This window comes from Heterodontus francisci, chromosome 19 (assembly GCF_036365525.1).
Source record: "Heterodontus francisci isolate sHetFra1 chromosome 19, sHetFra1.hap1, whole genome shotgun sequence".
NCBI classification, from domain to species: domain Eukaryota; kingdom Metazoa; phylum Chordata; class Chondrichthyes; order Heterodontiformes; family Heterodontidae; genus Heterodontus; species Heterodontus francisci.
Window position 1 is genome coordinate 63,900,847 of NC_090389.1, and position 26,072 is coordinate 63,926,918.

The window sequence follows — 26,072 nt, forward strand, 5'->3', positions numbered from 1 at the left end:
GTGGATTAATTAAGGAAAGCCAGCATTGATTCGTTAAGGGAAAATTTTGTTTAACTAACTGGCTGGAGTTTTTTTGAAGAGGTAACAGAGATGGTTGATGAGGGCAATGCTGTTGATGTGGTGTACATGGACTTCCAAAAGGCAAGGTCGCACAACTGAGTTGTGAGAAAAGGCAGAGCTCATGGAATATAAGGGAAGTAGCAACATGGATATGAAATTGGCTGAGTGACAGGAAACAAAGAGTAGTGGTTAATTCATGTTCTTTGGGCTGAAGGAAGGTTTGTAGTGGAGTTTTGCAGGGTTCAGTGTTGGGACCCTTGCTCTTCCTGATATATATTTATGACCTAGTCCTTGGTGTACAGGGCACAATTTCAAAATTTGCAGATGATACCAAACTTGGAACAATTGTGAACCGTGAGGAGGATAGTGTAAAACTTCAAAAGGACATAGACAAGTTGGTAGAATGGGCGGGCAAGTAGCAGATGAAGTTCAATGCGGAGAAATGTGATGTCATTCATTTTGATAGGAATAACATGGAGAGACAATATGACATAAAGGGTACAATTCTAAAGGGGCTGCTAGAGCAAAAGGACCTGAGGGTATATGTGCATAAGTCATTGAAGGTGGCAGGACAGGTTGAGAGAGCTGTTAATAAAGCATACAGTATCCTGGGCTTTATTAATAGAGGCATAGAGTACAAGAGCAAGGAGGTTTTGTTGAACGTGTATAAGACAATAGTTCGGCCTCAGTTGGAGTATTGCGTCCAGTTCTGGGTGCTGCACTTCAGGGAAGATATGAAGGCATTGGAGAGAGTACAGAAAAGATTCATGAGAATGGTTCCAGAGATGAGGAACTTCAGGTACAGATTGGAGAAGTTGGGACTGTTTTCCTTGAAGAGAAGGCTAACAGGAGATTTAATAGAGGTATTCAAAATCATGAGGGGTCAGGCCAGAGTGGATAGGAAAAAAACTGTTCCCACTCGTGACAGTATTGAGAACGAGAGGGAACAGATTTAAAGTGATTGGCAAAAGAAGCAAAAGTGACATGAGGAAAACTTTTTCACGCAGCGAGTGGTTAGGATCTGGAATGCATCTGGAATGAGTGTGGTGTAGGCAGATTCAATCGAAGCTTTCAAAAGGGAATTAGACTGTTATCTGAAAAGGAAGAATATGCAGGGTTATGGGAGAAGGCAGAGGAATGGCATTAGATGAATTGCTCATTCGGAGTGCCTGTGCAGATAAGATGGGCCAAATGGCCCCCTTCTGCCCTGTAACAATTCTGAGATTCTGTGGGACCTGGATTCAAAACTGGCACCAAGGCTGTAAAAGGTGATTCCGTCAGGATTTTTATAGGTATGGGAGTGTCAATTTATATTTGCACCCTAATTTCACATGCGGTCTGTGATTCCAAAGAGCATTTACAGCTTTGTTCATGTTCCTACTTTTTAATGTCAACATGATGTTACAAGGCTGCAAACTGGGGAAACTTCATATGGGGAACTCAAACACTTGGAAAATGGAATTACACTGTGCAAAGGGGTTTATGCTTCAGCAGCCTGGCAATTACATTTTCTGTTCCTGATTGTGAAACAGTATCAGGCTGACAATTTTACTCTGCACTTATATTTGTTCTATCTGCTTTTAATAGGGAAGTTTCTTCCTTCGTGCTTCATTTGACACACAGGCCAGGAGATCCAAAGCATACTTTGGTGCAGAAGATACAGTACTTTGGCAAAGAACTAGCTTAGCATATCAATCGTAAATCAAAAACTTCAGATACACAACAGTATCCAACAGGTTGAAGTTCTTACAACAGTCTCAGGTAAACAATTTGGTGCAAATAAGCTAGCAGTTATTCAAATCAGATGTAACATCACTTTTTCACCATTTTGCACTTGGCAAAGGAACAAGCTCCATTCTAAATATTTAAGAGACATTTAAAAATGTGTCAAGAAAACACTACATGTCAAATGAGAAATATTAATTCATCGGCTGAAAACTTACATTAGACTTTTAATGGAGAAAATCCTACAGTTAACTTTTTTAAAAAACTGGCAGCCAAGATGGCAATCGCAATTTGTATCTGAAACAACTTGGCATATTCCAAGGCCCAACCGGATCAAGAAGTCACAGAAGTCCTGGACCCAGAACAATGGCTTGCTCTAGATAACTGAACTACCAAGGATTGTTTCATAAGCATAGCAGTCAAGGCAATCCTGACACAGTGGGCTGTACTTTAAGAAGCCCTCGACGTTGTGATCCGTGGCAAGGGAGGGGGGGCCTGAAGATGGCTCTAGATGAGGCCTGCCATCAAACTCAAAGCCAGCAGGGCCCAGCCCAATTGTCCCGGCAGCAGCAAGGCTCTGTGGCAGCGCGCACCCACCCCCACCCCCCACAAACCCCACACTGGGCAACAGGATCACACTTTCAATATTCAACTCAATAAAATTAATTAATTTAAATATACTCACCCACGATCTTGAGGGCTCATCACTTTCTTCAGCGTAGTGACCAGCACTCCCGCACCTTCAGATCCCTGTCTGGGGAAACAAGGCGCCACACTGACGGGGAGGGGGAAGGAGGTAAGTTTATCAGTACGCGGGTGGAGGGGGGGGGGAGGGGGGAAGGGGGACGGGCGACGGTCAAATACACATAATTGGTGTAGGGGATGGTGGAAAGGGTTGAACCTTAAGCTTTGTGCAGTTTCGTGGGGGTTGTGGTCAGATGTTAAAGGTATGTGTTTTTTTTTGTGGGGGGGGGAGGGAAAATAGTTAATGTAATCGTTATTGGAGGGGTGGGAAAGGGGCATTGGAACTTTCTTTATTTAATTTTGGGGGAAGGGTTCATTTAAAAAATTTAAATACCCTGGCAGGGCTGGCTGACCTTTAAAAATGGTGTCAGCGCCTGCGCACAGGCAGCTGATGCCATTGCCGGGAACTGATAGCCCACCCTCTCCATGTGAACTGGGAGGGGAGGGGCGGACGCCCCAGCTATTTAGATGAGCCAGTTCATTGGCGTGCTCTCCGCCATTGGTGGTGGGCTCATAGAATCCAGCCCATTGACTTTGAAAGAGCAAACACCTCCGAATATAAATACTGGCATCCTGGGGCCTGTGGAGCCAATTCTGAACCTTGTATCTCATTCAAAGGTTCCAGAGAATACCCTGTGATCATCTGTCCAACTCTGAAAAAACTGGGAGTTTTGTTACACAGACAAGAGACAGGCAGTAACTGAATGTGCAGCACTAGAAAAGGCTGTGTGCCTCCCTTTCTTTCTCCCTCTCTCTCTTTCTCTCCAGAAAACATCAAGTTTGAAAACGGTCTGCAACTGTGGACCCTCCAAGCCTACAGACTGCTGAAGCCAAACATCAGGGAAGTGAACCACCTACAAGCCTGCCTTCAAGAAAACCCTGAGCAAAGCGGGCCAGCCACAAAGTGCACTTTGACCAGCCAAGGACTTCAAGAATACAACTTCAGCTGGACGACCACCAAATCATCCAACCCCACCAATGGTGTATTTAACTTTTATTTATTCAGGACTTTAATCCACCCAAAAAACCTACTTTTCACCTGGTAATCTACTTGTATGAACCTCGTGTGAATGTGTGCGTGAATGTGTAGAGTATTTTATTATTATTTTAAATTGGGTTTAGCTTGTGGAGTATAATAAATTTACTTCTAGTTTAAACTCAAGAAAACCTGTCCGATTTGTTCTTTCATGATCACAGTAAAGGTAAAAGGTAAAACACTCACTGATGTGTTAAGTACCACCACTATTTAAAAATGAATAAATCCTGTTGTGGTCAAATAACAGGAAGGGCAAGAGAGGCGACTGTGACCCCCTCCTCACCTTGGTCGTAACAAATGCAAGCCGGCCAAGACAAAAACATGATTTTATCATATGTCTTCTATGAATAGTTTTGAAACAATAGGTTAATTTTAAAAAGATCAAGAATTTTAATGCTTTAATGACCAGTATATATACAATCATTGCAGAAAGCAATCAAAAAAGCAAAGGAATACCTGTCTATGAAAGACAAATAGTAGACTACAAGGAAGGAGCCCTTAAGCCATATAATGCCCTGCTCTGACAGCACGTGTTGAGTCTTGGTCACTAAGACATAGGGGAGACTCTGGAGGCAAGGCTTATCCCTGGTGTGGGAGGACTAGCTATACAAAAAGATTGGAAAAATTTGGTAAAAACAAAATACCATGGAAGCTGGAAATCTGAAATAAAAACAGAAAGTGCTGGAAATATTCAGCAGATCTGTCAGCAACTGTGGAGAGAAGAACAGAGTTAACATTTCAGTTCTGATGAAAGGTCACAGAACTGAAACGTTAACTCTGTTTCTCCCTCCATAGATGCTGCCAGACCTGCTGAATATTTCCAGCACTTTCTGTTTTTATTTGGAAAAATTTGGGCTGCCTCAGTTTTGCAAAGAGGTGACCTCATGGAGGCCAACAAGATAATTAATGGTACAGTAGAGATAAATTGAAAACACTACTTCAAACTAAACCATGAGATGAGAACAAGGAGACACTGTTTCAAACCAATGTAGAGTACATTGAAAACTAAAATTGTGAAGCTCTCATCAACACAATAGACTTCTGGAAGTGGAAATAAATGTTGTGATGGGAGAATAGGCTTTTTTTCTTCATACCTAAGCAAAGAATGGATGAGTGGCCTTTCTCATCCATATATATCATTGATCAAGATGCATTAATTCCACCATTGTACTACTAAAAGAGTGAAGGTTATGTGCACTACAGGCATGTGGTCTGTAGGAAACTGATGAATATAGAGTGGAATGATCAACAATAATTGTGCATAGCTGTGAACTAAATGCATATATGGAATGTGAAAAGTGATGCTATAAGATGAAATGTGATTCCAAAGTAACAATCATCTAAGAAGATTTGTTCAGATCATTACTGATTATACATACAGACTGAATGAAAAGACATGGATATAGGAGTGTTGGGAGCACATTTAAATGGTCTGGAAATTATTTTAAGTGATATTATTATATGAACATGAATTTCATTCCTTACTTCATGATTTTAATGGAAGCATGCAGCTGTTAATTTTGAATGCTCTAGTATTTCTATTCAAATAGCAGAGAGGAATTCAATACATATGGATTAAGTATGTATGATAACATCCTCACAGTAATGCCCAAGTTAATATCTTTAAAAATGTTATATCTGCATTGAAAAGCAAGAAGTTAAATTCAATTTAACCTTATCATGTAGCAAAACAATAACACTTTGAACACGGATCATTTTTGATTGAAACGTCCCCCCCCCAATAAATTTGCTTTGCTGCTATAAACAGCTTACTGGAGGGCAATAGGGATAACAGGATATGCAGAATGGAAGTTTCTAAAAACAGTTTACATTAAAAACAAAAAGGTTTTAAAGTGTTTTCTTTAATAGTTAAGATGCTCAGTGTTACAGGAATAAAGTAATTGGTACATTTCTATTACTGAAATATTAGTGTTTATTTCAGCAAAACAGAGTGCTAAAAAAAATTCCTGAGGATTTTACACTTAAAAAATTAATATTTATAGTCATAACTAAATACAAGTAATGAGTTGCATCTCATAAATGCAATTAGTTTTCACATTTGATAGTATCTTAGAACCAGATACAAAATTTTACATTTCATTACTCTGTATTCTTACCTTAATTGCCAAAGTTATGTCAGCATAAGCACAAAACCCCCCTCCTTGTTCACTCGAGCAATGATGAAAGCCACCACCTAACAGAAGGAAAGCAATGATTACCATAAAACCTATAAAGGTGAACTTGGTAATTGTTAAAATTTAATCAGTGGTTTATGCACAAGTTTATATTTAACAAAAAATTATTAAAACAAATGAGATGACTAGCTGTAAAATTTAGAGTTTAGGAATATGAATAAGCCTATTTGCACTTCAATATCAAACTTTTTTTTAAGTATCAAAAATGGCACAGTAGCGCAGTGGTTAGCACCGCAGCCTCACAGCTCCAGCGACGCGGGTTCAGTTCTGGGTGCTGCCTGTGTGGAGTTTGCAAGTTCTCCCTGTGTCTGCGTGGGTTTTCGCCGGGTGCTCCGGTTTCCTCCCACCTCCAAAGACTTGCAGGTTGATAGGTAAATTGACCATTGTAAGTTGCCCCTAGTATAGGTAGGTGGTAGGAGAATGGTGGGGATGTGGTAGAGAATCTGGGGTTAATGTAGGATTAGTATAAATGGGTAGTTGTTGGTCGGCACAGACTCGGTGGGCCGAAGGGCCTGTTTCAGTGCTGTATCCCTAAATAAAAATAAAAATAAAAAATAAAAAGAATGAAGTTGATAGCCATGGAACGTAGCTTTTATGCATGTAGTAAAGATGATCACATAACTTCATATGCAGTGAAGTCACAGATGAGCTTTGAAATGCTGTGAGCTATTTAAATTTAGTAAGATGTCAGCCTTGGCTAAGAAGCTCACACCAAAAGCTTGAATACATATTCCAGGCCGACACTCAAGTGCATGACTGAGGGAGGGCTGCACTGTTGAAGACATAGAAATATAGAAAATAGGAGCAGGAGCAGGCTATTCGGCCCTTCGAGCCTGTACCACCATTCAATATGATCATGGCTGATCGCCCAAACTCAGTACTCTGTTCTTGCTTTCGCCCTGTATCCCTTGATTCCTTTAGCCCTAAGAACTATATCTAACTCTTTCTTGAATATTTTTAATGACTTGGCCACAACTGCTTTCTGTGGTAGAGAATCCCACAGGTTCACCACTCTCTGGGTGTAGAAATCCCTCCTCATCTCTGTCCTAAATGGCTCACCCCTTATCCTTAAGTTATGACCCTTCATCCTGGACTCCCCTGCCATCGGGAACATCCTTCCTGCATCTAGTCTGTCCAGTCCTGTTAGAATTTTGTAGGTTTCTATGAGATCTCCTCTCATTCTTCTACACTCTAGCGAATACAAGCCTAATCGGCCCAATCTCTCTTCATACGTCAGTCCTGCCATCCCAGGAATCAGTCTGGTGAGCCTTCGCTGCACTCCCTCCATAGCAAGAACATCCTTCCTCAGATAAGGAGATCAAAACTGCACACAATACTCCAGATGTGGTCTCACCAAGGCCTTGTATAATTGCAGCAAGACATCCTTGCTCCTGTACTCGAATCCTCTCGCTATGAAGGCCAATATACCATTGGCCTTCTTAACTGCCTGCTGCACCTGCATGCTTACTTTCAGCAACTGGTGCACAAGGACACCCAGGTCTCATTGCACCTTCCCCTTTCCCAATCTATCGCCGTTCAGATAATAATCTGCCTTTCTGTTTTTGCCTCCAAAGTAGATAACCTCACATTTATCCACATTATACTGCATCTGCCATGTATTTACCCACTCACTCAACCTGTCCAAATCACACCAGAACTTCTCTGCATCCTCCTCACAGCTCACACTCCCACCCAGCTTTGTGTCATCTGCAAACTTGGATATATTACATTTAATTCCCTCATCTATATCATAAATATATATTGTGAATAGTTAGGGTCCTCGTACTGATCCCTGCGGTACCCCACTAGTCACTGCCTGCCACTCGGAAAATGACCTGTTTATTCCTACTCTTTGTTTCCTGTCTGCCAACCAGTTCTCTATCCATGTCAGTACCTTACCCCCAATCCCACGTGCTTTAATCTTGTACGCTAATCTCTTATGTGGGACCTTATCGAAAGTCTTCTGAAAGTCCAAATACACCACATCCACTGGTTCTCCCTTATCTATTCTACTAATTACATCCTCAAAAAATTCCAGCAGATTTGTCAAGCATGATTTCCCTCTCATAAATCCATGTTGACTTTGTCCAATCATATCATTGTTTTCCAAGTGCTCTGCTATTACATTTTTTATAATGGACTCTAGCATTTTCCCCACTACTGATGTCAGGCAAACGGTCGATACACCACCTTTCAGAGGAGACATTAAACTGAGGCTCTGTCTGTCCTCTCAGATAGAGATAAAATATCCCATGGAACAATTCAAAGAAGAGCAAAGGAGTTCTCTTCATGTTATAGCCAACATTTATCCTTCATCTCAACATCGCTTTTTTAAAAAAAACAAATTACCTCATCATTGATCTCATTGATATCTTTGGGCCCTTACAAATTGGATATAGCATTTCTCCACACTACAACGGTGACTGCAGTTCAAAAGTAATTCATTGGCTGTGCAGCCATGTCTGGGAATAAATCAGCACTGTATAACGCAGGCTCTTCCTCTTTCTAATATTCCTAAAATGTTGATTGAATGTTCTATTCCTAACTTGTGAAAATGTGTTTATTAAAGGAATATTCTAAGGAAGGCAGGCTAAAATCATATTTGTGAAACTTACCTTGAAATTAGGCAGCCTGAACTGTTTTACACGTACTTTGAATGTTTCCAAATAAAACATTTCAACAAATATACTGGGAACGAAGACAAATACACCCCCCACACTCCTCTCTAGACTGATATGGAGCTCTTAAATGATGTATGGTGATGCAAGGGTATTTGGTATCAAATATAGCATTTCCTAATATTCAAAACTAACTAAAACTTTATGATGCTAATAAACTGCCTCTAAACATGATTTTTTTTATGATTAATTGTGCTTGAAAAGAAAAATAGATCACTTTCATCACAAGTGAAAGGATATCTGGGATTAGCAAATACAGCAGACACCTTTAAATTTAACATTTAATCTTTAAAAAAAAATCAAATAAATAAGCAAGTCATATAAATAGGTTTCTCAGCAGCATTTCAAAAATACTGGCTATAATTAGAAGCCTGTAATAGCCTCAAAAATAGCAATTTTAGTAATTTGCCTGGACGTACTGCACGACAAATAATCAGGACTGTTAAGGTGACAAAGATGACGGTTTTGCTAGCTCATTAGTCATCAAACTGACATATAAAAACAGCAGCAAAGTCTGATGAAATTTATTTGCAATAACACAGCTTCTAGTATAAGGTCACATGTTGTACAGTGTAACCTGATACTAGAAGCTTTGCTTCTTTTCCTTAACTTTATATTCAGCTAGCTGACTGCTGAACTCCAAAACACTGCACTGTCACATTAGCGGTCCAGATTATTTGTTCTACGGTAAATTAAAATTCAAAACTAGGTAGCATGTATATGGCCTAAAACATTTTCAATAATTAAGTTTCTACTACCTACCAACATTGATTGCCCATCCACGGTCAATAGCAAGTTTCCCAGCCTAAATATTAGAAACAAATAAAGGAAACAAATTACTACTGCAACAAAACTTGCATAAATCAATTGATTCAAAAGTGCAACCGTAATGAATGACCAGTTTATAAAACAATTTTACATGCAGCATGGTCGATACGATGTATAATTCAGAAATAAACAGCTATTTACTAATGCTAAAAAAAAAACACCACAGTTTCAAGAATCACATTGCAGACTGCATTCATCAGAACATTCACTTCTGAGAAACTGTTCAAGCATATCATAGAAACTTACAGCACAGAAGGAGGCCATTCAGTCCATCGTATCTGTGCTGGCTCTTTGAAAGAGCAGTTGTGTTTAGTCCCACATCCTCACATTTGTTCGTAACCCTGTAAGTTCATCATCCTCAAGTACTTGTCCAACTCCCTTTTAAAATTTATGGAATCAGTTTCCACCTTTTTAGCTAAAGCATCCAGATCCCAACAACTTTAATTAAAAAGTTTTCTCATCATCTTCCCTCTTGATCTTTTGCCAATGACTGTTTCTTGCTGCACCTGAAAACCGAGTCACAATGTTGAGAAACCCCATGTAAACACAATTAAAAGGATACTTGCATTTGAGTCAGAAGTGTGACCAGTTTTGTGGGTGGAGATTCATTCAGATGGAGGGTTTGTTTGATGAATGGATATGAAAAGATCGAGGCAACTTGGGCCTATTGCAGTTTTGCGTGTAGCTCATTTATGCCCAAAATTCCACGATCTTTTAGACCGCATAATTTGTATGCCTCCAAATTATAGGTGTATCTGGGCACAAACGCAGAGGTTGCTTTTATTGTGAGTATAACATGATTTGAAATGTAACTTAAAGTAATGTTTTTAGTCCAGTTCACTAATGCTAATGACTGCAAAGCTCTGATCAGGTGATCATTACTCATTTTTTAAACAGTACATTCTTGTATGAAATAATTATAGGAACCAAATTTGGATGAAGTCAAAATTTGACCAGTATCCATGTCCAAAAACATTAATACTGAGTGCAAATATCAGTGTGAACTGTGCAAAACTGTGCAAAGCTTTTTCTCAGTTTTAAACTCCACATTAATACATACAAAGCAGTTGTAGGATAACTTTACTAATCTGCTCCCTAATGTTTTTTTAATTACATGGCTTTAAGAGAGAACAGCTAAATAGATTGCAAAGTTTCTCCAAAGATTAATAATAATTTTCATAAAGTTTAGCATTAGTCCTCCAGGAACTCAAATGTGGAAAAAGGCTGCCTTTACACAGAACCAATTGCAGCCTTACAGAACTTTGTTTATACTGCCTGGCTGTGAAATGAAGAGTCAAGACCAGAGACATTGGTGCAGGAGTACAGAAATGTGTAAAACCCATTTCCAGTTAAAAAGCTTTAAATATTTAAGTGCTGGGATTATCCACATTTAAAGCATATTTAAAGATGAAGTGGCAGGTGCAGCTCACTGTAGCTGTGCTGAGAAAACGTGAAATAAATAGACTATTCACCATCCAGCTATCAGGCAGTGGTCATGGAAATGCATGGCGAGTGAGGGGATGTAATCTCGGGATTACTCCCTGTGCCATGTGCCAGTGAAGCTAGAAATAGGAAGATAGTGCAGCTAAACATGTGGCTAAACAGCTGGTGTAGGAGGGAGGGTTTCAGATATCTGGATCATTGGGATCTCTCCCAGGACAGGTGGGACCTGTATAAGAAGGACGGGTTGCATCTAAACTGGAGGGGCACAAATATCCTGGCTGCGAGGTTTGCTAGCGTCACTCGGGAGGGTTTAAACTAGTGTGGCAGGGGGGTGAGAACCAGAGCAGTAGGTCAGCACGTGAAATAACTGAGGGGGTACTAGTGAATAAGGCCAGTAAGACTGAGAGGAAGAGCAGGCAGGGAGATGTTGCTGAGCACAGCGAGACTGGTGGTCTGCACGTGAAATAACTGTTTCAATGCGAGAAGTATGACAGGTAAGGCAGATGAACATAGCTTGGATTAGTACTTGGAACTATGATGTTGTTGCTATTACAGAGACTTGGTTGAGGGAAGGACAGGATTGGCAGCTAAACTTTCTGGAATTTAGATGCTTCAGGCGGGATAGAGGGGGATGTAAAAGGGGTGGGGGAGTTGCATTACTGGTTAAGGAGAATATCCTTAATATCCCAACAGCCAGCGGGAGATACAGGAGCAGATATGTAGACAGATTTTGGAAAGATGTAAAAGCAACAGGGTTGTTGTGGTGGGTGATTTTAACTTCCCCTATATTGACTGGGATTCACTTAGTGCTAGGGGCTTGGATGGGGCTGAATTTGTAAGGAGCATCCAGAAGGGCTTCTTGAAACAATATGTAGATAGCCCAACTAGGGAAGGGGCCGTACTGGACCTGGTATTGGAGAATGAGCCCAGCCAGGTGGTCGAAGTCTCAGTAGGGGAGCATTTCGGGAAGAGTGACCATAATTCCGTAAGTTTTAAGGTACTTGTGGATAAGGATAAGAGTAGTCCTCGGGTGAAGGTGCTAAATTGGGGGAAGGCTAATTATAACAATATTAGGCAGGAACTGAAGAATTTAGATTGGGGGTGGCTGTTTGAGGGTAAATGAACATCTGACATGTGGGAGTCTTTCAAACGTCAGTTGATTAGAATCCATGTTCCTGTGAGGATGAAGGATAAGTTTGGCAAATTTCAGGAACCTTGGATAATGAGGAATATTGTGAGCCTAGTCAAAAAGAAAAAGGAAGCATTCATAAGGGCTAGAAGGCTGGGAACAGACAAAGCCCTTCAGGAATATAAAGAAAGTAGGAAGGAACTTAAGCAAGGAGTCAGGAGGGCTAAAAGGGGTCATGAAAAGTCATTGGCAAACAGGATTAAGGAGAATCCCAAGGCTATTTATACGTATAGAAAGAGCAAGAGGGTAGCCAGGGAAAGGGTTGGCCCACTCAAGGACAGAGGAGGGAATCTATGCGGGGAGCCAGAGGAAATGGGCAAAGTACTAAATCAGTACTTTGCATCAGTATTCACCAAAGAGAAGGACTTGGTGGATGATGAGTCTAGGGAAGGGAGTGCAGATAGTCTGGGTCATGTCGATATCAAAAAGGAGGTGGTGTTGGGCGTCTTGAAAAACATTAAGGCAGATAAATCCCCAGGGCCTGATGGGATCTACCCCAGAATACTGAGGGAGGCAAGGGAGGAAATTGCTGGGGCCTTGACAGAAATCTTTGCATCCTCATTGGCTACAGAGGACTGGAGAACAGCCAATGTTGTTCCTTTGTTTAAGAAGGGTAGCAAGGATAATCCAGGAAATTACAGGCCGGTGAGCCTTACATCAGTGGTAGAGAAATTATTAGAGAGGATTCTTCAGGACAGGATTTACTCCCATTTGGAAACAAACGAACTTATTAGCGAGAGACAGCATGGTTTTGTGAAGGGGAGGTCGTGTCTTACTAATTTGACTGAGTTTTTTGAGGAAGTGACGAAGATGATTGATGAAGGAAGGGCAGTGGATGTTGTCTACATGGACTTCAGTAAAGCCTTTGACAAGGTCCAGACTGATACAAAAGATGAAGTCAAATGGAATCAGAGGTGAGCTGGCAAGATGGATACAGAACTGGCTCGGTCATAGAAGACAGAGAGTAGCAGTGGAAGGGTGCTTTTCTGAATGGAGAGCTATGACTAGTGGTGTTCTGCAGGGATCAATGCTGGGACCTTTGCTGTTTGTAGTATATATAAATGATTTGGAGGAAAATGTAGCTGGTCTGATTAGTAAGTTTGCGGATGACACAAAGGTTGGTGGAGTTGCGGATAATGATGAGGATTGTCAGAGGATACAGCAGGATATAGATCAGTTGGAGACTTGGGCGGAGAAATGCCAGATGGAGTTTAATCCGGACAAATGTGAGGTAATGCATTTTGGAAGGTCTAATACAGGTGGGAAGTATATAGTAACAGGCAGAACCCTTAGGAGTATTGACAGGAAGAGAGATCTGGGCGTACAGGTCCACAGATCACTGAAAGTGGCAACGCAGGTGGATAAGGTAGTGAAGAAGGCATACGGCATGCTAGCCTTCATCGGTCGGGGCACAGAGTATAAAAATTGGCAAGTCATGCTGCAGCTGTACAGAACTTTAGTTAGGCCACACTTGGAATATTGCACACAATTCTGGTCGCTACACTACCAGAAGGATGTGGAGGCTTTGGAGAGGGTACAGAAGAGGTTTACCAGGATATTGCCTGGTCTGGAGGGCATTAGCTATGAGGAGAGGTTGGATAAACTCGGATTGTTTTCACTGGAACAACGGAGGCGGAGGGGCGACATGATAGATGTTTACAAAGTTATAAGCGGCATGGACAGAGTGGATAGTCAAAAGCTTTTTCCCAGGGTGGAAGTGTCAGTTACTAGGGGACATAGGTTTAAGGTGCGAGGGGCAAAGTTTAGAGGGGATGTGCGAGGCAAGTTTTTTTTTTTTACACAGAGGGTGGTGAGCGCCTAGAACTTGCTGCCGGGGCAGGTGGTGGAAGCAGATATGAAAGCGATGTTTAAGAGGCATCTTGACAAATATATGAATAGGATGGGAATAGAGGGATACGGACCCCGGAAGTGCAGAAGGTTTCAGTTCAGACAGGCATCATGATTGGCGCAGACTTCGAGGGCCGAATGGCCTGTTCCTCTGCTGTACTGTTCTTTGATATCCAACAAAACACCAGAGTCAGGTCAGTGCTGGAAGTGTGAGGGAGGAAGCAGAGCCAGAGAAGTTGGAACATGTGTCGGTCAGCGAGCAAAAGGGCAACTGGACCAATATTTGGGGTGGCAGTGAATGAGGAGTCATATTCCATGTGATGAAAACTCTTTTAAAGAGTCCATGTCTCTTGGAAGCCCAGGCCTATTTACAACAGCATGCTGTAAATGAAGTTATAAGTTTGTGTGGGTAATTTCTTAATCAATTTACCCCTCGGAGTTTGAAAATACACTCAATTCAAAATTTACAACATTCAAAGCAACACTTAAAAACTTTCTTCTCAGTCTGAGCCTCAATGAGGAGTGTCACAATAACCATATTTGGGATTTTTTGTTGCTTGTTTAAGAAGTGATTTGAACATGCTAGCACTTTTTGCTGCAATGTGACTGCAACAAAAATTAAATTCAGGGCAAGAGGTCTTTCAAACGAGTGATTACCAAATAGAAGGAAGAGAAACAGAGTTAAATATTTAACCAGCCAAAAAGAAAATAGTCTATGGCTCAAAAGTCATGACACAGATGACAGACTTGACATATATGAATGACACTCAGAACATTGTTAAGATATTGTTCCGTACCTAATTCATTAATAATACAAAGGTCTTGAAAACTCAGGAAACTTCTGTTCCTGAAATATTGAGTGGGAACTTCCTGGAGACTTGCTCTATTGGAATGATGTATGTATGACATGGGTCTGTTTTTCACTTCAAAGGTCCCAAGAGGTTATGCTGTGAGTTATGACACTATTCATATAATGCCATAATTTCCTTGGGAATTTTGCAATGTTCCACCAAAACCCTTACTGAAAGTGAAAAGCTGATCATAGTCCTGCCCCTATTCAAATCAACAATGATTGCAAATTTCCTTGGTTCTCATTAGTTTTCTCACCTCAGCCCTTAAACTGAAAAATAATTGTGCAGGTGGGCGCTTAGTTGTCTGGGGTACCATTAAAGTTGTGGAGCTTCAACTCTCCAGTCTGGAGTTGATCTCAGATTGTTTTCTTTGCCTTTTTCGTACGGAGGTCTACAGTTTTGCCAGCATCCTGGAAGTCTAAAGGTAATATCTTCAGGGTCCCGAGCCCTCTCAACACATTAAGATTAAAGGATTGCAACAGCCATTCCACAGAAAAGTTCTCTACTCTGCATTATCATAGACAAAGAGGAAGAGCAGAGGTAAGAGGCACGATATGTAAGGCACCATGGTCAGAGACTGCAACACTACTAATGTCTGCCACTGGGAATGAATGTTATACCAGTAGTTGTCAAGGGATTATTACAGACTTTGCTTCAACAGAGAAGCCATCGCTGCCTATGTAAAATGCTGAAAGAAGACCTGAATTCACAATTTACTTCTGATGTGGAAATGAAGGTGAACATGCCATTTAATTTCTACTGCTCCAGGTTCTTCCACTCATTCACTAGAAATCTGCGCAACATCAGCCAGGGAGATGTGAGGGCATTGTACTTCATATAGTATGTTCCCTGCAGAGCAAAAAGAGAGGAGGTCATCAACTTTCACAGGCTAGTTGATTTCCCCAGGGTGCAGGGGGGTGTCAATGAATGTCCATATGACACTGAAGACTCCACAGAGGCCCTGGCACATTTATCAACAGAAAGGGGCTCCACTTATTAAATATGCAAATAGTCTGCAACAGTCAGCAAAGGATCCTGCATGTAAATTCTACATACTAGGGAAGCTGCCATACCGCCTTCATCGTTTGCTATGCCACCATCAGGTGCAAGATAAAAGGAGACAGACGCATCCTGCGAACAAGGTCTATGCCCTGAAGCCATGGCTGATAGCATTGTTCCATGTCACAACAAATGCAGCACAAAATGGATATAACTGTGCACACATAGCAGGTCTAGAGTACTATGGAGGTACTGAAAGCTTGTTTCATGCACCTGGAAGGTCAAGGAGTGGAAGGTGTCCCACAGCACATCCCTATAAAATGGGAAAGATTGTAGTGTTGTGCTGCGAACTGCAAAATTTCATCCTGCAGTAGGTGCTCAGCCTGAACCTGGTAAACTAGATGCCCATGGAACCAGAGAACTCCGACCTGCACGTCCCCAAACTGAGGAGTGGTGGCCCATCAAAGGATTCTACACTGATAGTCGCCAGATAGAAAGCAGCTGATGGTACAGGTCTTCGGCCAGTGATAACATCCAACCGATCCCTTGTAATCCCCCCTACATCAAACACATGCATCATACGGCATGAGCAACTCGAGTAAGGAGAAGCAAGATAATTTAAAAGTAACAGAACTTTTATTCAGTAACAAAGGTACGATTAAAACTTATAATCAACAAACAATGAAGAAGTGCTCTAGAACTAGATGCACGAAACTTTTATCTTTACTATCAGAAAAAATGTTTACTCAACAAGATGCAAAGACAGAAAATTGAACGGTTTACAAATCAGAAGACCCAGCTGGTGAGGTCCATTACCCACTACATAAAGCAGCATTGCTGGGCAGCAGTGCAGCAGGTAAATGTGACATTTTAGACACTCAGGGTAGCATCTTGATATTGTTGTAACAGAAGGATATGACCATGGACTGAAAGTCCAGAATCAGTGACAGTAGTGAAGTAGTCAAGTATCAAGCTGGGTACAAAGATTTTTCTGTGACAACTGTTTAAATATCTAGTTGTTTAACAATGAAGAAATTTTCTCAAATGGGTGTGCATGATTGCTTTTCAAGAAACCAAGAACATAAAAATATTTACAGTAGTGGAGTTAAACAAAAATAAGGTGCACAAGGAAACCCCCAAGAGGGAGAAAAAGCAGGAAAAAAAAAGATGGACTTTACAGACAGGCAAGCATTCTACCTCAAGACACCATATTTCCCCATCACATCCTCAGCACCATGATTGCTGTTGACTCGGGAAGGGGCAACAGCTGCAGGGTGGCTGTTGAAATCGCAACCAGATTCCAAAGGTCCTGAACAACCTTCTGATAACAAGGTAGCCATCTCGTGCTATAATCCCTGGAAACCACCACTGATCACAGCAGCCAAAAGGCACAAAAGACGGATGATCAACTCCGGAGTTGGAAACAACTTGTGGTGATCAAGGATTCGTGACTGACAAGATGGAAGCATCTGAAGACCTCTTCTCATGCCTCCTCAGTCTTTGCCCTTTGCTGACCTTTCCTCAATGGGGACTGGATCACATTTCTCTCGCTACCCTCGTTTTCTGATCCTCTCTGCTTCCCCCACCTGTCAAACCTAAGGGCTGCTGAGGTGGGTGCATCTGCTACTGAGTCGCAGTGGCACAGAGTAAGCGAGGAGGCAGCACAGTCATGTGAGGAAAGGCGTCCTGGTCTTGTCCCTCCTGCACTTCAGCACCATTACAGTGCAGTGTGGGGATGGAAAGGCCCACATCCTGTCTCCCAACTTCTCCCTGGGGTTGCTCCTTATGCTGGTTCTCTGGTTCTTTCGCTCTCTCCACTAGCATTGCAGACCTCTATAGATCTGTAAGAGGGAAAGACAAAAGGATTAGAATGGTGCAGCTGTCCATCTTCAGATGCAGCCCTGGGAGACAAAACAGCTTGTGCTGAGCTGAGGTCACCAACTTCACAGCATGCCACAATAAAGGCACTGTGGCTTCTTGCATCCAGAGGGGAATCCTGTCATGCAGTCAGTGCTTTGAAAGCAACAATCCTCTGCTGGTTGCCCTGCACACATGCATATTATGTGCTAACTTGCCTCACAAAGAGAAAACAGAATTTTGAGGTGCATAGAGCATTGACAGCATGCAAGCGGTGCAGGAGTTCGGCTACCAGCTTGTTTGGAGGCTCTGCTACTCAGTGCTGCTTTCTCAGGGACATTGCAATGAGTCCTTGAGTAGGGGCATGCTTCTGCCCGATTCAATCACAGGCCACATTTAAAAGCCCATCTTAGTGGGCGAACATGTTCAAGGAGATGGTCAGCGCATTTGGTTGCTGGGTGCAGAACAGAGTATAGGAAAATATCCGGCCTGAAAGAAGTCATAGATCCTGCATCAAATGACCAATTCCTAAATGGCACCTGCTGCTGAAAGACCAGCCTGAAGTTTTAAACGTCTTTCCTTTTAAACAGTATGAAACAAAATCGGAGCAAAATCGAAACACTGAGGATGAAAGGCAGCAACTGCAAAGAAAGACAGACCTGCAGTAATTCGGTTTGGTTTCCCGTTACTCTTTGCAGGCAGCATTAGTTATCTTGTTTGCCAGTCAGATCATTGTACTTTTACCAGCATTGGTCCTGTCCATGGCACCAAAGCTGCACTCAGGAAAATTCATCTCCTCCCACACATCCAGCTTTCTTTCTCAGCATCCCCAGCAGCCACTCATAGGATCTTTCCACTTCATGGAGGGCCTGCATGTCCTCAACTCCAAAGTCTACTGCCCTCTTTTTTTGCATCATCTTGCAACATTTCTGTGAAAATGGGGATGTTCAGACACTCTGGGGAGAATTTTACAGACACCCGCAATGTCAGGGGTCATGGTAGGGGAAGGGAGGCCTGGAAAATGCCTCTAGGAGACGCCCGCCACAGGGCTCGGTGCCGGGAAGGCCCGGCCCCATACTGCCAGCGACAGCGAGGCCTCATGGCAGCCCCCCCACCGTTCGGCAACAGGAGCAGAATTTAAATATTTTAAAACATGCAAGTTAAAGAATTAATCACTCACCCGCTCCCACCATATGTCCAGCTCTGATATCAGTGCCGGTGGCCGGCACTCCCGCTCCTTCGGACCTCTGTCCAGAGATCCAATGCGGGACACTGGTGGGGAGAGGGGAGCAAATAAATATTTCAGTGCCTTGGGGGAGCGGGGATCAAAGCAACCTGATTGCTTTGGGATGGTGTGAAGGGGTTGAAGTGAAAAGTTCATAAATTTTGGGGGTAAAGGTCAGGTACACAAGGTAAGTATTTTGGGGATGGGGGGATAAGAGGGCAAGGAATGAACTGTATGCTTATTGGGGGCAGTGGGAAAGGGGCTAGAAATGTTAATTTAATTTTTTTTTTAATAAAAAAGGGCCAATATCTTTAACTATTTCAACTAAATTGAAGGGCTCTAAACCCTTTAAAAATGGTGTTGGCGCTTGCGCAATGGCACCTGACACCATTGCCAGGAACGGACCCCCCCCCCCCCGCCCCGCGGTTCGCCCCCAGCCATTTAAACGAGCCGCCACGTTTAATATCGCGGCGGCTCTGCAAAGCTGGGCCCGCATGTGCAGGCTACCACCAATCACGGCAGCAGCAACATAAATTTCAGCCCTCTATTTTGCAGCAATTTTCAATTAAAATGAAAGTTTTCAATCATTTGAAGCTATTTCAAAAGAGATAAAAGGATTCCGACACTTAGCTCACACCACCAACACCCCACATCCCCACCGCCCACCCACCCCAAGCCTCACTATGAGGAATGACATCTGTTCTGAGCTTTTTATATTGTGCATGGGATTGGTTTTCAGGGTAAGCCATTGGCAATGCTGTTTGAGGTCCTAGATTCAGGATTTTGCTCACTGCAGTGTATTCAAATTATGCTTCCAGGAAATTTTGCTGTAACGGGTAGATCATGGAGCAAAACGGCACAATTAATAGTGTATGTTGGCTTTTACATTGTTCCAGGAAATACCATAACATTATTAAGTCTGTATTTCGTTTCAAATAAGGTTCTGGCCAATTAGCTAAAAAAAAATTTTTATTGCAATTATCCCACACAACTTCGCTTCACTTCAGCTCATTGTTCTAAATTTCTATTCAAATACTGCTCACTTCAAATTTCCCTCAGTTCCATTAATCTTAATAATGTTATTGTTTCCATATTTAATTTCATTAAATGCCATCAAAAACTATTTTCTTTTGTGCAGGCGAAACAGCTTCAGATTTCTGTGTGTTGGAACCTGTAGAAGCCAAACAGGTTGCACCTGACCAGGGCTGGGATCAATGTCGTCGCAGGGAGGTTAACTGGAGCAATGGGGGAAGAGTTCAAACTAATTTACCAGGGGAGGGAAGAACCACAATGTAGCAGCAGAGAGGAGAGAGAAGGTGCATAGAAAACTAGGTGAGACAAATAACATACGAATTCAGAGCAAAAGTAGGTCATTGGGCCCCTCGAGCCTGCTCCGCCATTCAATAAGATCATGGCTGATCTGTTTGTGTCTCGAATTCCACACTCCCATCTACCCCTTATAACCTTTGATTCCCGTGCCTAACAAGAATCTATCACCGCCTTAAAAATATTAAATGACCCCACCTCCACCACCTTCTGAGGCGGAGTTTCAAAGTCACACAACCCTCAGAAAAACATTTCTCCTTATTTCTGTCCTAAAAGGGCGATCCCCAATTTTAAAATAGTGCCCCCTAGTTCTGGACTCACGCACAAGAGGAAACATCCTTTCCACATCCACCTTGTCAAGACTTTTCAGGATCTTATATCCGTCAATCAAGTCTCCCCTCACTCTTCTAAACTCGTCTAAATGTAATAAAATAGTGTAGGAAGTGCAGCAATTAGATGAGGAAAAATAGCAAACCAGACTAGCACGGTGTTGAAATGCAGAAGTACGACAAATAAAGTTGATGGGCTTCAGGCAAAAGTTGCAAAGAGGAATTACGATATAGTTCCTATAAAAAGAGACCCAGTGTAAACATGGGCAGGAATGGAAACTAAACAGCCCTGGCGACAATGTATCAAGAGGGAAAGGAAAGGAAACAAATACAGGAATGGGTTGGGGAAAGAAGGATTGATCAAGAATATTACAGTTTTAAAGAGACAGTATATTAGAAGGTTCAAAGTCTTAATCTATTTGGCTCGAGTTAAGGAACTGAAGAATAGCTGCTCTATTGTTGGGTGTTTAAAATAGACCTCCCCCAATAGTGAGCAGGAAATAAAGGAACAAATCTGTAGGCAAATTTCAGGAGAAATGTTAAACTCAAAGCCGTAATAGTAAGGGACTTCAATAACCCTAATAAAGACTGAGAAAACTCAATATAATGGGCAAGGAGGGTGGAGAGTTTTCTCAATATGTTTCTAGTGAAGAAGGAAGAAATGCTGGATCCACTTCTGGGGAATGAAATCGGGTAAGTGAAGGGTATTTCAGTGGGAGAGCACCTGGGTAATTGTGATCATAATATAATTAGGTTTAAAAGTAGTTACAGTGAAAGTAGTTTGGGGCGGCACAGTGGCGCAGTAGTTAGCAACGCAGCCTCACAGCTCCAGTGACACGGGTTCAGTTCTGGGTACTGCCTGTGTGGAGTTTGCAAGTTCTCCCTGTGACCGTGTGGGTTTCCGACAGGTGCTCCAGTTTCCTCCCACAGCCAAAGACTTACAGGTTGATAGGTAAATTGGCCATTGTAAATTGCCCCTAGTGTAGGTAGGTGATAGGAGAATGGTGGGGATGTGGTAGGGAATATGGGATTAATGTAGGAGTAGTATAAATGGGTGGTTGTTGGTCGGCACAGACTCGGTGGGCCTAAGGGCCTGTTTCAGTGCTGTATCTCTCTATGACTCTATGAAAGGGAATAAGAAAATCAAAAAGGTGAAAATACCCAATTGGAAGAGAGACAATTTCAGTGATCTGAGAAACAATCTAGCACAAGTGCACGAGAAATGAAGGTTGACCAAGAAAACAGTAACTAAGCAATAAGCCTTCAAGGCACAAATAGCTCAGGTAAAAAAAAAACAAGCATATTCCAATCAGGAAGAAAGATAGGGCATCCAAACTTGCAGCTTCCTGGATGACAAAGAAAATAAGAGGTTGAAATAAAGCAGAAAAATGAGATTCATGGCAAATGCATATACAGAATACAACAGAAAACCGGGCAGAATACAGAGTGCAGGAGGAAATTGAAATTTGTTAAGAAGGAAAGAGAGAGTATGAGACTAGATTAGCAGATAACAAAAATCTTTCACAAAACATATAAAACGTAAAAGGCTAGTGGCAAGTTGGCCAATAACCAGAGGTCATAGATTATAATAATTGGCAAAAGAACAAGATTGGAAATGGGGAATGTTACGACCGAGGCAGGAGGAGTGCACTGTCTTTCTCCAGCTTCACTTCTCCACGGTCACAACATATATTTAAATGTTTATCCAGTTACCGATACGGCCAATTATATACTCTTTTTATTTCGGAATAAAATCCACCAACCTGGTTTCTTTAATAAACAAAATTACCAATTTATTATAAAACAAGATTTATTCAGTAAAGATGCAAAAGCATTAACTCACAGACTGAAATATGAAAGTTTCCCTCTAAATTAGCCCAACACACACACACGTTAAAGAAAAAAATAAAGAAGTTTTCTCTGCAGAGATCTCTTTACAAAAAAAGACACAAAACTTTGGCCAAAAACTTGTTAATTCTTGAAGGAAAAGGAGAAGTTACGGAGTGTTATCAGTTGTCCCTTTATTCTGGCATCCGAAATACACATAAAGGGCTGTTACTGGGATCTTTTGGAGCGGTTCTCTTCAGGCGACGTCAAGGATTAGTCTGGCAGGCTTTCCTGGAGAAACGCAGCATCAGGGCTTTCAGCTATCGCACTGGATTTTCAGTGTTTCTCAGAGAGGTGGAAAAAGGATGAACTGGTGTTTTTTCACTTAGCAGGCTGACTCTCAACTGACTCAAAACAATATTCAAAACGAAACCAACTCTTGATCACCATAAATCTTGACATGTCACTTCTCTGTTAACAACTCACCCAGTCACCAAGGCTTTTGCTGTTTACTTAGCCGAAGACATGTGACTTCCAGTAAGTGTGTTTCGAAACCAAGTCCCAAAGTCCTTCCAGTGACTATTTAAAAAAAAAACAAAGTCCAGCATCTATGTAATCGCTTCAGTCCTCCAAAGGAATCCATTTCCACAATCATAAAACACGAGTCTTCACAAAATATTTTCTTCAAAATGGAAGTACTTTCATAACAGGAGAAATTTCTTTACAGAGGGTTACGATCTGGAAGCAAATTCTGCAGGAAGTTTCAAAAGACAATTGGACATGTACAACAAAACATTTATATTTATGTAGTGGTTTAACTGTAATAAAATGTCATGCTGAAAAGAGTTAGGTGAGGAAAGGCAGGAGGAGACTCAAGTGGAGCATAAACGCTAGCAAGTATTGGCTGCGCCGAATGGCCTGTTCCTTCCTGTAAGGTTCTTTTATTTGCCATCAGTGAGATAAGCCACATTGCGCTCTCAACCTTTCTCATATATGTTACCTATGACATCTTTCATAATTTATTTTACAATCTTGATATTAAATAGGACATTAGCATATTCAATGACACAACACAGCTATGGTTGAATAGGCCATAATAGTATCATGCAGCACACAATCCAAGTAGACAACATCACGGTCAGCAACTCCACTAGGAAATCAGTTACACATTCTTGACAGGATCTATCCTCCTACCAATCATGTACATAGTAGATCACCAAGTACATTATAAAATACGACAGGTATGGGGGAGTAATTTTCTTGTATCTCTCAATTTAAAGTTCAAATCACAAACTTCACTTTCCTTTATTAGTTAAAATGCTTGAGAGATTACAACCTTGTAACTAAAGCAAGGCACCAATCTACCTACAATAAACATCTTACATTTGGATGCACTTCCTTATAACTTTTCCATTATACATTCCAATGTCCACATTTAAAATGGAAAACTGTATATGTAAATTTATCATGTTGTAATTACATTTATTTGCCAGTGGAGGTGCTGCTGCATTACCATTGAGTGCAGTCTCCAGGCCTAATTACCCAATCATCTCCTTTCTGTTCGGAACCAGTGGTGTCACTATATGTAGCCGAACCAAAACCACAACATCTCTGAAAAAAGCAGGGCTATTTCTCCAGAAAATTGAGTGAGTGGAGGATAGTTATATACAAAGTCTGTGTGTAAAATCAATCCAGTCACTTGCAGATTTTTTTTCTGAATTCATTCGTGGGATGCAAGTGTCATTTCCCATCCTTAATTGCCCTTGAGAAGGCGGTGGCAAGCTGCCTTCCTGAACTGCTGCAGTCCATGTGGTGAAGGTACATTGATCCTAGGAATAATGTTCCAGGATTCTGAACCAGCGACAGTGAAGAAAAGGCGATATTGTTCCAGGTCATGATAGTGTTTGGCTTGGAGGGGAACTTGCTGGTGGTGGTGTTCTTCTGCTGCCCTTGTTCTTCTCGGTGGTGGAGGTCACATGTTTGGAAGGTGCTGTGCAAGGAGCCTTGGCAAGTTGCTATCCAAAGGCCTACCTACCGTCTTGTAGATGGTACACACTGCTGCCACTGTGCACCAGTGGTGGAGGGAGTGAATGTTTAAGATGGTGGATAGGGCGATGATCAAGTGGACTGCTTTGTCTTGGATGGTGTTGAACTTCTTGAGTGTTGTTGGAGCTGCACTCATCCAATGTGGCAAATTGTCTAAGTACATCCTGTCCACAAAAAGTAGGACAAATTCAATACAATTACCACCCCATCCATCTAGTCTCAATTGTCAATAAAGTGATGGAAGATGTCGTTGATAATGCTATCAAGTGGCACTTACTCGCCAACAATCTGCTCAGTTTGTGTTCCGGCAGGGGCACTCAGCTCCAGACCTCATTACAGCCTTGGTCCAAACACGGACAAAAGGAACCGAATTTCAAAGGTGAGGTGAGAATGACTGCACTTGACATCAAGACAGCATTTGACTGAGTGCGGCATCAAATAATTTCAACAAAACTGGTCAATGAGAATCAGGAGGAAAACTCTCCACTGGTTGGAGCACAAAGAAAGATGATCATAGTTTTTGGAGACCAGTCATCTCAGCTGCAGGAGTTCCTCAGGGTAGTGTTTGGCCTAGGCCCAACCATCTTCAGCTGCTTCTTAAATGACCTTCCCTCCAAGATAAGGTCAAAAGTGAGGATGTTCACTGATGATTGCACTTATTCAGTACCATTCACAATGCCCGAGTACTAAAGCACAACATTCAGGCTTGGGCTGATGAGTGACAAGTAACATTCATGCCACACAAATGCCATGCAATGACCAACTCCAACAAGAGAGAATCTAACTAGCTCTCCTTAACATTCAACTGCATTACCATCACTTAATTTTCCACCACCATCCTACAGGTCACCATTGACCAGAAACTGAACTGAACCAGCCACATAAATACTATGGCTAAGAGCAAGTCAAAGGCTAGAAATTCTGCAGTGAATAACTCACATCCTGATTCCCCAAGGCCTGTCTGCCATCTACAAGGCACAAGTCAGGAGTGTGATAGAATGCTCTCCACTTGCTTGGATGAGTGCAGCTCCAACAACACTCAAGAAGCTTGACACCATCCAGGACAAAGCAGCCTGCTTGATTGGCACTTCATCCACCACCATAAACACTTACTCCCTCCAACTCCAACGCACAGTGACTGCAGTGTTTACCATCTACAAGATGCACTGCAGCAACTCACCCAGGCTCCTTGCACAGCACCTTCCAAACCCAACCTCTAACACCTTGAAGAACAAGGGAAGCACGCGCATGGGAACACCACCAACTGCAAGTTCCGCTCCAAGTCACACAGCATCCTCACTCGGAACTTTATCACCACTCTTGCACTGTCGCAGTGTCAAAATCCTGGAACTCCCTTCCTAACACTGCTGTGGGTGTACCTACACTGCATGGACTGCACTGGTTGAAGAGACAGCTTCTCAAGGGCAATTAGAGATGGACAATAAATGCTGGCCTTGCCAGCGACGCTCACAACCCACGAATGATTAAAAAAAAGGCAAGTATATAGTTTTCCATCACAATCCTGACTTGTGCTTTACTGATGATGGACAGGCTTTGGGGAGTCAGGAGGTGAGTTATTCACTGCAGAATTCACAGGCTCTGATCTACTCTTGTAGCCACACTATTTATATGGCTGGTACAGTTATGTTTTTGGTCAATGGTAACACCCAGGATGTTGATATGGGGGGATTCAGTGATGGTAATGCTATTGAACATGAAAGGGAGATAGTTAGATTCTCTTTTGTTGGAGATGGCTATTGCATGGCATTTGTGTGGCACGACACCAGCCCAAGCCAGAATGTTGTCAGGTCTTGCTGCTTGCAGGCATGGACTATTTCAGTATCTGAAGAGTCATGAGTGGTACTG

General features: G+C 42.0%; 1 protein-coding gene across 3 annotated transcripts in view; it reads right to left on the bottom strand.

Moving 5' to 3' along the window:
• The window catches only part of hdac11 (histone deacetylase 11), a 134,264-nt gene that overhangs the window by 45,540 nt on the left and 62,652 nt on the right, over positions 1-26,072 (bottom strand). For all 3 annotated transcript variants that reach the window (XM_068051796.1, XM_068051794.1, XM_068051795.1), the window contains 2 exons: positions 9,201-9,243; positions 5,683-5,759 (listed from right to left, as the gene is read on the bottom strand). In XM_068051796.1, coding sequence (XP_067907897.1) covers positions 5,683-5,759; positions 9,201-9,243 — 120 coding nt within the window. The remainder of the gene's footprint in view (positions 1-5,682; positions 5,760-9,200; positions 9,244-26,072) is intronic.